General features: G+C 41.1%; 1 protein-coding gene across 2 annotated transcripts in view; it reads right to left on the reverse strand.

The window, feature by feature from the left end:
* Positions 1-1,997: 1,997 nt before the first annotated feature.
* gpc1b (glypican 1b) overlaps positions 1,998-16,939 on the reverse strand; it is a 60,358-nt gene continuing 45,416 nt past the window's right edge. Inside the window, exons 5-12 of one of the 2 annotated variants that reach the window (XM_031755908.2) lie at positions 15,634-15,861; positions 14,929-15,092; positions 10,032-10,197; positions 9,728-9,858; positions 8,032-8,157; positions 7,568-7,701; positions 6,188-6,363; positions 1,998-5,604 (exon numbers count right to left, since the gene is read on the reverse strand). In XM_031755908.2, coding sequence (XP_031611768.2) covers positions 5,402-5,604; positions 6,188-6,363; positions 7,568-7,701; positions 8,032-8,157; positions 9,728-9,858; positions 10,032-10,197; positions 14,929-15,092; positions 15,634-15,861 — 1,328 coding nt within the window. In that variant the 3' untranslated portion in view covers positions 1,998-5,401. The remainder of the gene's footprint in view (positions 5,605-6,187; positions 6,364-7,567; positions 7,702-8,031; positions 8,158-9,727; positions 9,859-10,031; positions 10,198-14,928; positions 15,093-15,633; positions 15,862-16,939) is intronic. The other variant, XM_039602493.1, reaches the window with a different exon arrangement.

The raw sequence follows: 16,939 nt of genomic DNA on the forward strand, positions 1-16,939 counted from the left end.
TTTTCCACAGGACTGCAGAGATTCCTGCGGAAAACTAAGTAGTCCCATGATTCAGTAGCTTGTAGCTTGTAAAAACACATTTAGCAACAATAATTTGAAGTATTTAATTTCATTTTAGTAATTATTTCATGACTTCTACCTATCACATTATTGTGCAGGAATTTAGTTGGCTTCACATTTGACTGTAGAACACTTTGGTATACAGAGGAATTCATTGTCGACTCAACGCCTGCAAGGTGGCCCAGGTCTTGTGGCTGCAAAACAAGCCCAAATCATCACCCCTCCACCACTATTCTTGACAGCTGGTATGAGGTGTTTGTGCTGATAGTTTGTGCTGTGTTTGGTTTTCTCCAAACTTGTCGCTGGGCATTATGGAGAATCAGTTTGGTCTTGCCTGTCCAAAGGACATTTTTCCACAAGTTTTGTAGTTTGTTCAGATGTAGCTTTGCAAAGCTAAGTTGTGTTGCCATGCTCTTTTTTAAATAGTAGAGGCTTTCTCCTGGAAACCCTTCCAAACAAGCCGCACTTATTTAGTCTTTTTCTAATTGTACTGTCATGAACTTTAACATTAACATTTAACATGCTAACTGATGCCTGTAGACCCTCAGATGTAGTTCTTGGGTTTTTTGCAGTTTCTCTGAGCATTACACGGACTGACCTTGGGGTGAATTTGCTGACGTCCACTCCTGGGAAGACTGGCAACTGTCTTGAATGTTTTCCCCTTGTAAACACTCGTTCCCACTGTTGAATGATGGATTTTAAATTGTTTGGAAATGACCTTATAACCCTTCCCAGATCGATGGGCAGCAACAATTACTTCTTTCCTGCTTGAAATTGTGTTAACACACATCTGAATGCTCCAGACCAGCAAACTGCCAAGACTTCAGCTTTTATAGAGGTGCTCACACTCGCCGATGATCAATGAAACAAGTGCATTTGTTTAGCAGCATCTGGCTGATACTTATTCTGTTAGTGTACTTAGCAGTTAGGGTGTACTTTGTTTTTGAGGACAATATAAACACTCGAGCTGTTCTCACATGAACCCATACATCTGTGGCTTCATGAAGGCAAAGGTACGTGTATTGAGTTGAGTAGACTTGTCCCGTTAAGCTGATATTTAAAATATCGAGAGCATGTAAGGTGATGCACACAATCATAAAAGTACAGGGAAGGGCAAGCGGAAAGCCAGAAGAGTGAGAACAGTGCAAGTATAGTTGGGCATTTTTGTGCGCTGTAAGTAGAGTGAATGATTGTCAGATACTGATTGTGTTTGAATCACAGTGTAAATGTTTCTGTCTACTGAAAAGAAACCGCAAAGAGTACTAATACTTTTTGTGAAACGATCCCAACATACTTGGGAGTGTACACTGGATAGCACTTTAGATATACTTAAATATTGCAGCTCCTACCTGATGGCAAGTTCTTCTGTTTCTCCAGTTTCACACATATAATTTGTAACTTAATGAGCTTAAGACATGGAGACACTGCACGACTGCACTAAGCTGTTACCTTCTGTACGTATATTATTATAAGCACTTTGGTGTATGTAAAAAGGGTAGCTTTACAGTCTCTCATAGGATAACCCTCAAGTACGTGTTAAAATCATCCTGAGGGAGCTGGTCGTTTATCGTCTACACACAGAAACAGGACAAAGCACTCAGTGTGCTCTGAACAGTTCTTCCTGTGTGGCAACACTAGACAGCAGCTGTCACCTCTGACATCATCACCAGAGCCCATTGGCTCTTTTCAAGTGTCAGTGTGCCCCGCTGCACTCTGACAAGACAACTTAGGTAGATGGTTCGATCAACTGGGGGATCGGGCACTTTTTTCCTAGCTCAAGCTGAGTGATGACTGTGATTGTTGCTTATGCAGCTGGTTTGCAGATATAACTTTAAGCTTAAAGATCTAGACTACTATACAAGAGTGTAAAATCATTGTTTCCTACAAAAACATGCACTCAAACACACCAACCATGAAAGAAAAACAGGACACAAGACTGTTGAAAATCTTACAATGTATATAATTGACACAAGATTTCAGGTACAACAGCAAATGAGACATTTTAGATATTTTTCAACCTCTTTCTGGCTTCTATCTTCACCACAAGAACAAACTCTCTGTCGATAACAATGAAACCAAAGTAAATCAAAACAGGAAAAATCAAAGTATTTTTGTCCTCATAAACTGGCACCCTTCAGATGTGCCTCCGAATCTCAGCTCAGTGTGGAGTAAATCTGTTTCGTTTTTCTTGTTTTTTTTTAACGGCTGGATAATCAGCTTTGCATTATTGCCACCTACAGTGATGAACGAAGGCAGGATTGAGGCATACACACCGATTTGAGATCAGTGCCCTTGACAATCTGTTCTCCTTCCTCTCACACTCGGGGCATTATGTTTACACTGTTTCACCATACTCAGACAGGAGACATCTTGCCGGGCCATATCTACATACACACACCCCCCCAATCGATAGTTGTTTCTGGAAGGTGTCGACTCACATATTGATCAACCATCTTGTGATGTCTTTGTGCAGACAATGCCATTTATTGGCCTCATAAAAGTGCAGGTTTTATAAAAGGGGAGGGGGGCGTGGGGCTTTGAACAACAAATTAATGAGATCAAAAGGTCAAGAAGGAGTGGGCATGGGGAGGGGTTGTGCAAATTTCAGCTAATGACATTGTGAGGCTGTCATTGAAACTGGAGATGTGAGCCTAAAGTTGTAAATAATCTTTGAACTGGAATGTCACCATCACAGTTGAAGTACTTCCTTTTATTATTACAGGGCTGCATGCGCACCTTCACATTCATATTCAGATCTTTTCTAGAGAGTCTCAAAAAGAGGACCTATGTGGCGTGCTTGCTAAACGGTACTTTTGAAGTTGTTGTTTTTCTCCTCACCACCAACATCTTGCATCATAGCATCTCTCTGCTTAAATCTTAAAACTGATCTCAAAGTATCAAAGGCAGTCACAGGCAGATTTCTTAACCAGGGACTAACAGAAAGACAGACGGACACACACGCACACACATATTCACACAGCAACAAATCATTCATTAATAAAGCATATCAAAAAAGAAGTTACCATTAAAATAACCTGTCATGTCACACATGGGGCAACAACAACAACAACCCCTTTTCAGAGCAGTAACTAACCAAGTATATATCAGATGTACTTCTAAAACTCTGACAGCACCCCACGCTATCCTAAAGCATTTGGAGCATTATCAGCAGGGAGTGCATGTACTGAAAATGATTTTTCACAACATGAATTATATAGAGGATTGTCCCAGTGCACAAGTGAAGTAATGACGTACTTTAAAAATCATGTCCACCTGACTCCTCTGCATCCTGTCTCGCTGTTCCATGAAATGAGATTCCATCAATACATATGATCATTTATTACAGTGAAAGTTTTGAAAATGCAATTTCTGAAAAACGAGTTGTATTAAGCTCCTGTTACTGTCAGTTTAATAGCACTCTGTCACACCGTGTTAGTGGAGTACATTTTAGTTAATCTCATTTCTGTGTCATCCGAACTACTGTCGATTCAAAGAGGCGCTATCGTCCATCCCTCTTCTGCGCTTTCAATCAAAGACAAGTACACACATTCACACGCAAACGAAACACATATGAGGGCATCGTCCCATCATCCTGCACGCACCACTCCTGAATGAGAGCGCTGGCATTTCTTTGAACTAAATTGTGGTACATGTTTTCTCCCTAGCAAGCATCAAATCAGGGGGGAAAAAAGCCTTAAACTGTGTTCCCATAACATTCCCAGTAAGGTTGACACATAATGAAGCACTGTGTCATTGTCATATTGCCTTGCTACAACGCAGAAGCACGAGGAACGCTTTAAAGGTCATTATAACTGATGAGTGGGGAAAAGGGCAGAGGAGGTTAGGGTTGGCAAAAAATAGGCACTGATATAGAAATGTTTCAGATAATGAAAGGCGGACATGGATACTGACAGATGATGAAAAAATAAGCGGTAAGAGCACACAACGATCTTGCTTTTGTCAAATTTTTGGAACTAAAAGCGTGCTTTTTAAATTTTTTTATTTTTTTCTATTTCCCCCTCTACAAAACGGCAAAGAAGCAATCAAAAATATAGCGGTACTTTTCAAAGACGTGCATGGTGTGGCTTTTACTGTTATATGGATCGCTGCAGCAACCATTCATGAAAAAAAAAAAATCTATGATACTGAAATTATGATGCTAATCACAGGAACACTGGGCCTTTGCGGGGAACCCACAAAATTTTATGCATATTACATTTTTGCTCTCCTGTGAATGTAAAAGGAATACTAAAAGAAGTGCAGCAGGACAGCGGAGCCTCTGCTTCTGTGAGCATTTCTGCTGTGCTACAAGATTCCAAGATCATTTCATTCAATCCTCTGTCACAGGGGTGAGCTTAACACGACACCTCCTTTCCACGTAGCACGCTCCATGGCGAAAAGCTGCTTCCATCTGAGACCTGTCCCAGCCGAGCACGTGCTTTGCTTAGACCAGAATGTTGAGTTGATGCTACACTGCCAGCAGGTTCTGGAGAGAGGGAGGGAGGGAGACAATCTCGGTGGGGCCGGGGGAGGAGGGTGGGGTGGGGGGTGTAGGAATAAGTGGATGGATGGAGTAGAGGACAGGCCGTGTTACTCCTACACCGGGCGATCGTGCCAGTGTGACTGTGATCATGGCTATTATTACAGATTACATGATGAAATGGCAAAAGTGCTGACGCTAAGTGCTCTCATCCTCACTGTGTGAGCGAGTGCATACAAGTAATGATACTGTGAGGCTTAATGCATTAAGAGGTTTGATGGGTCATGCTGTCCAGATAATTCTCCTTTTAAAGTCAGCAGATATTTTTTTCGTTTTTCTATAAATATCTAAATGTGATTAAATCATTTTGGGACAAATATAATCATAAATAAACAATTCCCGCCGTCACAAGTGGAATACAGACATGTAGTATCTGGATGCCACTGCAAAAAGCTCGACTCTCCCTCTCCCTGTGGTGTCAACACCAACATACTGTTAGCAATATAGTCTCGCACACGCTTTAGGAGCAGATATAACCTCAGAGAAAACCAAACACCAAAACATTAGAAGATGCAAAAAAAAAAAAAGACCAGCTCTAAAGGTGTCATAATATAGGAAGAATAAAAGATGAGAGCAGAACAAAAAAAACCCAAAAACGTTTATGAGTACTCATATTTCCATTTTGCTCCAATCCAACACCAAAAGGAAGTCCATCCATGTAATTTATTGTTGTTGTTTCTTTAGATTTCTTTAGTTTTGGCAAGCTAACTAACCCCCAACTTCTCCTCCCTCCCCTTTTAAACTCTCCCCAACCCCCGGTGCCCCAGACTCAGTCCTGGTTGGCAGATTCCACCTCGTCAATTATCGCCGGAGCAGCAAAATGAGCAGTGTAAGCAGGTAAATGCTGATGGAGGGAAGGTTCTGCATGGCTGAGGCTTTCACCCTCTCGTTTTCTGCAGGGTAGGGAATGGCCACGGGTCGGTCAGTGATGGGGAGAACAAGGCGTGGACCCCGGGAACACGTCTCATCCGCGCACCCACTTCCTGAGCCGCTGGCGTCATCACCTATAGACACGGGGTGAGGACATGAGCTCACTCTTCCAACAGGAATAAAGCTGTCACTGACCCTGTTAACCATACAGTGCACAGAAAGTGCAAAGAGAATACGGCTATGATTCAACATTATCATGAGTTACTTACATTACGTGGAATGAAAAATGAAACCAGATATTCAAAAAAGGCATTTAGTTGGAAAACATGTTTTTGATTAATCGTCAATGGACAAAAATGCCCTAAAAAAAGCTTTCAGCATAGTGTAGTTGTTGTAGGGGAAACTAGACACCTGCAGCTCATTTCAGCTCTGCTTTCAGTGAACAGGAAATGTAAGTTGTAACAGGATATTTTATGCAATCATGGGTATTTTCAGTCTAAACCGAGTGAGTAGCATAAAAGAGTTAAAAAATCTACACAGGAAGCATAGTAGCAGTAGAAAACAGAACAGACAGGGTGAGTTGCAGGTGAGGTGTGTCTATTTCTTTATTTTTTTTAATTTAATTTGAGAGAAGTTACAATAATGTAATCATGGGTAGGTCATCTGATTTGAGGTGTCTTCAGAAACCTGTGGGCTGAGATAATAAAAATTACTCACTGGTGTCTTGAAATTCCACATCCTGGCCATTTAGAGCATTCTTCAGGCGGTGAGTCATGATCTTCAGCTGCATTATTTGTTGGCGTATTGTCATGTCTGGTTTGGTGATGTCAATTTCCACTTCAGGGTTGTTGATCTGACTGGCTAAGCCGTCATTCATTAACTCAGGAAGGTACCTGTGAACAGTTAACAGCCAACGTGCTCAGCACCAGGTGGAAGTGTGCACAATCAAGCAATTCATTTTCTGGATTTTCCAGGATTCTGGAGAGTCGCTTTAGATGTCATCATTAGCTTAGAAGACTCAAGATGAGTGTAATGTAATTAGCTCTTGTGACAAAATGTTTCAAAACAAGAAGAAAGCCATACTTTAAGCTAATGCAACAGGACCACTGAGCATATAGCACTATGAAAAAGTATTCACCCCCTCCCTGATTTCTTAGTCTTTTTGGATCTTTGTCACACTTACATGTTTCAGATTATCAAACAATTTTTAATATTAGACAGAGATAACCCAAGAAAATAAAAATGCATTTTTTAACTGATGATTTTGTTTAAAAAAGGGAAAGAGGCTTTGGGGAAATTTTGGCCCACTCTCCTTTGCAAAATGATCTCAATTGAGCCACATTGGAGGGTTTTTGAGAATGAATGGTCTGTTTAAGGTCATGCCAAAGCGTCATAATCAGATTTAAGTCCAGACATTCACTAAGCCAAAATTTTTTTTTTTTTTAATTAAAAGTAGGGTTGGTGTGTTTCCAATCACTCTCCTGCTGAAAGTCTGTTTGAGCTTCAGGGTATGAACTGACTTTCCATCAGGACTTTTTGGTAGAGAGCAGAATTCACGGTTCCATCAGTTATGGCACGTCATCCAGGTCCTGAAGCAGCAAATCAAGATCTTTTTTGGTAAATGTGAGACAAGAATTTCTGTTCTTTTTGGTTAACAGTGGTTTTCTCCTTGGAAATCTCCCATGGCTGCCATTTCCGCCCAGTCTCTTTTATTTATTGCTGAATCATGAACTCTGACCTTAACTGAGGCAAGTGAGGCCTGCAGGTCTTTAGATGCTGTTCTTCTGTGACCTCCTGGATGAATCATTTTTTAGACATTTAAGCCTGCTTCACTTTGTCAAACAGATTCTGTATAAGTAATTTCTTGATTCAGCAGGTCTGACAGTGGTTAATGAAATTGGAGTTTTGGATAGTATTTTTTGATTTTTAATTGTATTGAGTATTAAAATTTGTTTGATGATTTGAAACATGTACATGTAAAATATGCAAAATATGCAAAAAAACCAACAAGAAATCAGGAAGGAGTAAGGAATACTTTTTAAAGCACTGGAATTCTGTGTTAACATAATAATTTCTTCATGAATTCATATTCCCTACCTGGCACGGTTGTTGCCATTCCAACACTTGTCTTCGGACCCTAATCCAGTGGCCACTCTGTCACTGCAGATGAGATTTGGGAGAGAAGTCCAGTATGGCCTATTGTCCCCCAGTATTATTCTTACATCAGACACCTGAGGCAAAGTTGTTGAGAGCACATTCATGAGCATTTATACTTTTCCCCCCCAAAGTCACAGTATGATGACACACACCAACAATAAGAAACACTCTGGGTCCCTCAATAACCAACTGCAGTGTTCAGTCATCTGACGCATTTATCCATCCAAGCATTCATTCCCGTCTAATCACTTCATAGTTATCTGTGCGCAGGTGAAATTGAAGAGCAAAAGTGGTTCAATTGGCCGTGATGAGCAATGACTCTTCCTTTATAAAACATCACTATGAATGGGACAGGCCATCAGAGAGCAATAACAAGGTGCCAATTCAGTTGGGTACATACTAACCAATGTTTGGATTTTGTTAGAGCTGGCTTCCAACCTGTCCTCCACTGTGGCCTTCCCTCGCTTCATGATTTCATCATCTGTGCTGCTGGTTCCTGCTTCTTTGGGTTTGCCACATGTCTGGAAAAGCTGGGGAGGAAAAGGCAAATCGAAATGTTGAATGAGAAGATAAATGGCACAGGAGCCGTTAATAAATGGCTGAAACAGTCCTAACAAAAAGAGGGTTTCTATTTATTTGGGGGGGGGGGTTAAAAATCTAACATGATACAGAATGCATTTACTACACCTAATATTAGAAAAAAATAAAAAAATAAACCAAGAATAATAAGTTGTTTTGTTTATGTGCATAACCTCGTGAGTCAATGACAGCATCACTTTAGCAGAATGATTCACAACTCGGAAACTATTACTCGTCCCTAGGGGCTTTGGATTTTATAAATGCTGCTCAGGGAATACAGTAAAAACTGCAGTCAATCTGTCATCCAGTCTGGCCTGCTTAGAGGAGCCTCAAGACTTTGAACCTTCACACATACTGTAACTATTAAAAAGAAAATCCTATCTTGAGCTGCTATTAATTTTATTATGACTCACACAACATCAAAAATTAATTGATAAACTCCTTGTTTTGGGGTTTGAGTAAGCAGCTTAAGAGTTTGGCTTTGACTCAGTTACAGAGCAGTGCCATACATTTCCATATAGCCTACGCAGTGTAATATCTGCATTTGGCATAATTCGTCAGGAAAGCTTGTAACACAACAATATGGCTTTTGACATCAGTCGATTATGTATGATAGGAGATAAACTATCCAACACTATAACTCTGCGCGCCACATTACATGAAGATCAGAGGCTGAAGCTGTGTGTGATTACATACAGGACCAGGTCAGAGGCAGACCGCCAGTCCACTGCTAACCTCAAGCGAGCCAGCCTCTTAAACAGCTAACCAGCACAGAGGAAGCTTTGTCTTTCCTCTCAACATCCACGCCGTTTCCCACCTTTACCAAACTAATCAGTCAGTTTTTCAGCGCTGCCAGTTGTTTTTAAGGCTCATATAAAACTGTTACCCAAGCACCATTAAAAAGTTAAGTAATTGCTTGGCCTCAAGGCTCTGTCATGACTCACATCCCTTCATTTGAAATCAAGTATGTGGAGCATGATAACAGCGTTAATGTAGTGGGAGGAAATGTGTTAACTGCATATACAAAGCAAGTCACATAGTGACCCAGCATGTGAACTCAAGTCCAAATGTTCTTTTGGAGTGAACCGATTTCTATTAGTTTGTGTTTTTTAAGAGATTTCAGATTCTTATGATTGCTAACTACTATTTTTACGGCATTACCAAGTGCTAAGGATCTTTAAAATGCCAAACGTCAGCTACCAGTGTTTCTTCACTGACTTTCACACATATAAAAAAAGCAAACAATGCTTCAATTCACATCTATGTTTCCAAAGGTTTTCCAAATTAGTAATTACATTGTTAGCAGAAACTAGAAATAAGTAGGACCACCTGAAAGTTAGCTTAAGTCTTCATTTCAGTTGTCAGTGCTAATCATATAATATGATTTCATGAAATTTCAACGATGATGGTTTTAAGACTGTGGCTCAGCTCACAGTATCGTTTGATGTCTTTTGAGGTTCACAGTAAATGCTGATCACATGGTTTTTCGACCTGTATGCTTGTACCAGTGTGTGTTCTGACCTTGCTGTTGATGCTGGCTATATTCTCCATCATGGTATTCATAGCTTCTGATATGTAACTGGGAAGGGAGAGGATCACACTTTCCACACCAGCAGGGTCATCTAAACGGTCAGCCACCTGGATCATCGTATCTAAAGAACCAGGAGATACAGTTAGTGTGAAGAAAGTGCGAAGTGTTTCATATGTAGGGCCTCAGTGCGTTGATAGAGTGACTCCGCTTTATTAGAATCAGGTGTGGGTTGAACGTTTGAGCTGGGCTTATGGTTAAACTGGATTCATATGAGGGAGTGTGTGTGCGCCCCACCTGCTAGGTGCCTCCACTCTGTGTCGAGGTCAGCCTGGTTGGCCAGACAGCCCTTCATGACGTTGGTGCAGTAGTTCAGACAAGGTCTAGCAGACGGCATCCCACGGCAGTGGGGACAGTAAGTCATCTTCATTATGGCTCGCATGCACTCCTGGCTCATTGGCACCTGGGTAAGACAGAGATATAAATAAACATGCACCACTTTGATAAAAAAAAAATCAAGTCAAATACTGTTTGGTTAAGCATACATGAGAGACAAAACTTTGCACGTTTGACTATTTAAACTGTTAAACTGCTTTTGTACAGAAGATGTGAATATGGATTTGAAGAAAAATGATCTGTTTTAATAAGATGTGAAAATGTACATTTTTTTAGCTACACAATGACAGTGGCAACAGTAGGAGGTCACCTCCCATGGTGACCTTTTTTTTTAGTTTGCACCAGGATCTCTTTCATCACAGTTTCCTTGGAAACTGCTTAGCAAGAATTTGCTTTTTGTTTCGAATGCGATGAAAAGGCCCTGACATTCATACAAGTATTTTCAGTCCCTCACTCTATCCTTCCTGTCTCTTGCACTCTTCCCTCTATCCCACAAGGCTGTTCCCCCAGGAAAAGGCCTTCGTGCGTGAAAAGTGAAACTGGGTTAATACCAGTAAGCTCTGTTCACAAGAGAGTACAGCTATGCATACAAAACCTAAGGAAGTGTTGGGTGTGTGTCTGTGTGTGAGAAAGCGCGAAAGAGAGAGAGAAATAGAGAAAGAGAGCGACGGAACGAGTCCAGCTTCGCATACAAAGCTTCTCTAAGCTGACATCTGGGCCAGCCTAATGCTTTTCCGGGAAACTGCACTTCCAACAGCAAAGTCATAGTTAAAACCGGCTTTTAACAAATATACAGTGAAAATAGGACAACAATAGGGTTCAGGTGTAAAAATAATTCATAGATATTTTTCTACAGATGCTTGTTGATATCAGGGGAAATGAAACTGTTCTTATTCACGCTAGCACTGATTTCTGAAGTCCATAGCATTGTTTCCTAAAAACAGCTTCTGAGCAACTTTATGGGTGTGTATTTTAGTACTATACGTAGTCTGTAGCTACTTTAATGATAATATCAAGAAAGATCATTGAAATTTAATCAAAGATTTGACCTGCAAAACTTTATTTTGACACTTTATCAACTCTACATAAAATCTTAAACCACTTTTTAAAAAAAACATTCAAGCACTCTAAATTAGTTAACACTTGGGTGTAAAAAGGGATCAATAGAATTTGGTAATTGGTCTCAGTTACCAGGGGACAGCAAATTGCTTTTTGGTGAAAGCGAAAAAGGAGTGACACAGAAAGAATAACTGAAAATGAGAGGTACATGTTCCCAGGCCTGGCCTCTCAGAGTCATTTGAGACATGGGAGGGGCTCAGATCCTCCGCTCCCTCCACATCGAAAGGAGCCAGTTGAGGTGGTTCCATCCTCCCAAGTGCCCCTGGGCGCCTCCTGGGTGAGTTCTTGTTAACCAGGGATGAGGACAGAAAATATCTCTCGCTTTTTGGTGTGAATGAGAAGAATGGAGTGGCTGGGAGAGGAGGACTGGGCTTCTCTGCTTAGGCTGCTGCCCCGCGGCTGGCCTTCGACCTCGGGACTGAGGAATGGATGATGGAGGTACAGATGTTAAAACGCTATTAGATTAACTGAGGGGAATTTAAAAAACAACAACAAAAAGACAAAAACTGGGAGATGTTAATGAAAGACTCCAGGAAAGCGATTAATCGAGTGTTTCCTACATCATCCACCCAGTGTTAATGCTGGGAATCACTGGCAAAGCACAAGAGACTTGAAATGTGCAATTCTGCTATGTTGCTTGTTAGAGGTTAATGTTGACAACTTCCTGAGGCTGGCACACCTGGCTCTAGGAAAGTCAAGGCTTTCAAATTATAAGTAGTAATACAACCCATATCTTATTACTACTGGAGTGCAAAAACCCATCTCAGTTTGATAAAGTTCGACATATATTCCTTGATATTTTTTGCACATGCGGATCCTCAATGTCTCTTTCATACTCTAAGTCGTCCTCGCTTCACCCTCACTGCATGCTTCCCATACCTGTTTGTACATTGCCCACAGCAAATGTCCATGAAGACACACTGTCTTTCTTTCTGTTTCTCTCCTCTGTAATTAGTAAGGATATATGGACAGCCTCTCCTCCCTCGTGTTACAGAGCAAGCTGATCCCGACTCCTTGCCTCCAGAGTGAGCAATTCGCGTGGCCTACTTCCTACGCTCCCCTTACCCGAGGGAATAAAACAGTCTGGAAAAAAAGTTAAGGACACACGTAACAACTGGTGCAACCCAAAGCAAAGCAAGGGAGGAATTAATACTCAACCAGAAAGCCAGACAGACCTTCCTGCTGACACCTTTTTTTTTTCTGTCTTATAAAAACATCTCTAAAATTATCACTCTCTCTCTCTCTGCTTTACTCTATTCACAGCATCCTTTAAGGATACTCTTTCATCACCTGCCACCACAGCTAAGGCTTATCGGGAATTCATTTCATCTTTCTTATGAAAACAAACTTCTGTGGAGGACTACAAGGATTGGAGGCACACACATACACAGAGGGAATTTTGTCTTATCCTGCCTTAATACCTCCTCCAGCAGCATACAGTAAACATCTTCAGTTATTGACCTCTTTGCAAGTTACAGTGCACATTTTTTTTTAAAGGAGAGGCTGTCTCATTAATGCACATGCATTAATCTACTGCTAATAGAATTTCATTGGAATGGAGGGGAAAGCTAAGATTAATTTATATACAGGATACAGCCACAGACAGAGAACACAGCAGGGTGTGGTTGTGGGAAACAGAAACAGAAACTACTATTCACAATTTACAAGGAGAGCTGCAGAATTAAAAGACAACACACACACAAAAAAATGAGAGAGTAGTAAGATAAGGATAAGAGAGGAAGCTGGATTTTGTCAAAGCCTTCCTATACCCCCCCACACACACACACACATTTTTCTCACTGTTTAATTTGTTCCTATCAAGCGCAGTGCTGTTCCAATCTGCATAAGTACAGCACAACTGTGACTGTGTGCTGGGAGGACAGCGACACAGACAAACGCACAAATTATATATGTGAAGTTGAACAGTTGGCTGATTTCTGCACCTCGTCCAGTCGAATCCTATCAGAGAGGCCTTGACTCAGAAGAGAATTGACCTTGTGTGTTTTTGGGAACACGCCGAAAATTCTCTTTTAAAACGAGACTGACCAACTGTGCCCATCGTGACTATTCTTGCACTACAGAGTGCTCTTCCCTAAATAGGACAGAAGGCACTCCATGACCTCATTCAGAACGCAGCAGCTCCAATACCCTGGCATTAGCGCTGAAATGACATTCTGTAATTTTGTTAAAAGCTGCGCTAATTATTTACTCATTTTCCCCCAGCCACCCTCGTTCAGTGAACTCATCACTCACTGCTCTTCAGCACTGGCAAAGTGGTCGAGGATCATGCCTTAAAAAAGGCGGAGTAACATAGGGAGAAATGTGTGCGCACATTTTTAGTACCTTTCAGCGCTGGGGTTCAGTGTGCATATGAATATGTTTGTCTAAAACAGGATGCTCATTAAAATAGCATTGATGGATCATGAATAGCAATTGCAACATTCCCCACATGTATTCTGATGTTTACTCCCCCGCTTACTTGCAAAAAGGTCAAATTTTTTTTCTGCATGTGGTAAATTAGTTCGAGAACTCGGGTCTTTGTACGTCTGACACCGCCCACAAACTGATCGCATACATTAAAGTGACAGGGAAGAGCATCACATATATTTGTTTCCTTTGCATCCAGATGTGTCGGACAGTAGTTCTCGCCCTTTACCCTTTCGTGATCATTCACAGCACAAACTTATCAAGGAAGTACCTGTAATATTCATACTTTTTAACAGCATCTGTTTCCTCAAAGCATTTTTCACTGAACCTCATCTCTCTCCACTCTGCTTGCCCACTGTCTGACAGCAGATATTTTTCACAGGGGCATCAATACCGGCCACCTCCCTGAAATTATTTCTCAGTCTCGCTCTCATCTTAACCTTACTCTTGCCTTTTACAAAGAGGGGATCATTTCTCTTGGGGGAAATTAACCTGCCTCACAGCCTAGGGAGACATTTTTCAGCGTGGAGAGGGAATTAACTGTAGTTGCAGGGGCAAGCTGAGCCCGAGGCCATGCTTCGCAGAGTGTCTTGCTTCTGCTAACACTGATCTGAGGGGAAAAAAATCAAAACTGAACCCTGTGGAAAAGTATTTTTAATTTTTCTTCTGTTTATTTACACACTTTACCCCCTTTTTTTTCAATGACATAACTATGTCATTATACAGTGAATGTAACTCAGGCAGATCTGAAACGTGCTCGATGAATTTCAGGGTCTCACAGTAATGTTGTTCGGGTGTGATTGAATGCTACTTGTTATTTTGCAGAAACATTAGTGGAGCTGCTGATGTTTGTTTGTTGCCAGCAGCATTTTTTTTTTTCCTTACATCAATACCTACAGCGCTGCACCGCACAGAAATAATAAATGCTTCTGAAAATCTGTCGTGATGTTCACGTTTCCGCACACGGGGCAGCGGTTTTAACTTCATTAACATTATATCAGTCAGGCCTCTGACAGAGAAGATGCCCCGAGTTCTTCCACACAGCTGACAGGTCAGCTTCTCTGGATGGATCCTGGGCTCCACCAGAGCTGTCGGTACATTTTTTTAAGACGCCTGTTATTATGTACAAAACTAGATTTTGCTGTTTAAATTATGCATTGGGACTGGAACTGCAGAGGTGAGGGCAGGCAAACAGAGCTGAGCTGCTTTTCTGCTGCTCAGGATCATGCAAGATGAGAAGAAATAGTTTTACCTGGGATACTCTGCGTACGGCTTCGCCCGCAGTCACCAGGCCCTGAACAAATGAACGTGCAGCCACAAGCGTGCGCGTGACTTTCATCTTCATTTGACGGGGTGTGTCTCCAAAGGGCCGCAGTGTGTCTATCTGCTTAGACACACACTCCAGGTAGTCTTCACCTGTAATCACCAAACACATCAAACTAAATCTTCAAGTAGAAAATCTCACCACCTCTCAAGGTTTTGGGTTAACCCCTGAAGGCTGAAGCTAAAATTATTTAAAAGTAAATAATAAATCATTTATTTTATTTTTTACTCAAAAAAATCTTCCACATGCATCAGACCTTTTAGCAGTTTCTTTAGACCTGATGTGTTACATGTGTTGCTTTTGATATCTTTTTGCCTGCTTCACTTTGTCAGACAGGTTGTACTTAAGTGATTTCTTGATTCAACAGGTCTGACAGTAAGCAGGTCATCGGTATGGCTCAATGAACTTTCCAAAAGATGTGGGTAATCACAGTTAAAACCAAATTCTCAAGAAACTAGAGCTGCTAGCTGCTGCAGTGTGCCAGGTAATAAACCAGTTTCCGATCTGGCTAACAGAACATGAAATAATCCCAAGCCAAATAAAATCAGGGTTTTTTTTGTTTTTTTACTGTAGCAGAGAGCCAGCGATAAGCTTTTAGCTGTTATGTGCGTCCAACAAATGAACTAAATGTACCTATGACATATTGCCCGTTTGCCTGGAAAAAGAGCTTCTCCAGGAGCCTGGTCCAGAACTCATTAAGCGTTTCTTCCAGGTTGATGTTGGCTCCTCGGTAGTACTTCTTCAATTCTGTGTATAACTCGGAGAAAACATCCGAATTCTTGATGTATAGAGAGCCCCAAGTTGAAGTGAAAGTCTCTTGCAGGTTCAATTCAGAGCGGTTCAGCAAATCTAGAAAGTGACCTGAAAACAACAAAAATTTAAACAGCTGTTATAATGTGAAATATTTGTATTCTCGTGTTTTATTACTTTGCAATGTGCTGCTCCATGTAGACCTTAATGTTACTGTTTCAAAATAAGTCAGAGCCATCACTACAAGATGCATCAATACAGTACTCTTTTGCAAAAAAAATCACTTATTCCAACACAATTTTCCACTTATTTTTTAAATGCTTTGTGCTGCATACCAACAGCCTCACACTGTCAATGAACCTTAAGCTAAAGTATGTGAGAATGCCTCTCTAGGGCATGTCAGGGAACTGACAGTGCTTGGGGGTTTGGTTATATACTGCTCCAAGTGAGGATTTACAGACATGGTTAATAGGCACATGCACACATTCAAACGCACAAGCAGATAAACAGAAAGAGAGTCAACTAGGCAGGATGTCACACTTGGAGAAAATCATACAAATTCATACCCAACACTAATGTTGTATTGTTTCATAATACAATCTAATACAGCTTCACCAATAACTACAGACTAAAACATTGCAAAAACTCTTAGTAGTATACACGTACATAATGTTACGCTTAGGACTGATTTAATGTAAAGCTTTTAGACAGCAATAGACAGGAGTAAACAAGAGTATCAGATAAGACAGGTGTAACGGGTAGCTCACTGCTGTCCTTGGGCTTCTGTTGAGAGGTGTGCACATTTTCAGTTTGCTTTCATAAATCCCACATTTTCTGTGGCCAGTGGCATAAACAAGTTTACATCCATTTTATGTGTGAACCGTGCTTAGAAATTCAGCCCTGTTTCTGCAAGATTATGACAACAGAAAGTTCAACACGACAACAGTGTGCCTGAACCATCCATCCATTCCAGCCAACATTTGCATTTCTTTGTTGACTTTAGTTACAAATGGGGTTGGCACCTTAGTGAATTTGAGTGTGCGTACATCCTTGTGGATATGGTAAGTGTCTGTGTGCTAGGGAGATGGAGGCTGTAGTCTGCAGCAGTATTTACTTTGCATTATAGGTGTCTTATCTTTGGCAACAACCACCCACAGTCGAGAGGCACTGCAAAAAAGGGGGATGCTGC

Source organism: Oreochromis aureus, linkage group 18, assembly GCF_013358895.1.
Source record: "Oreochromis aureus strain Israel breed Guangdong linkage group 18, ZZ_aureus, whole genome shotgun sequence".
Lineage (NCBI taxonomy): Eukaryota > Metazoa > Chordata > Actinopteri > Cichliformes > Cichlidae > Oreochromis > Oreochromis aureus.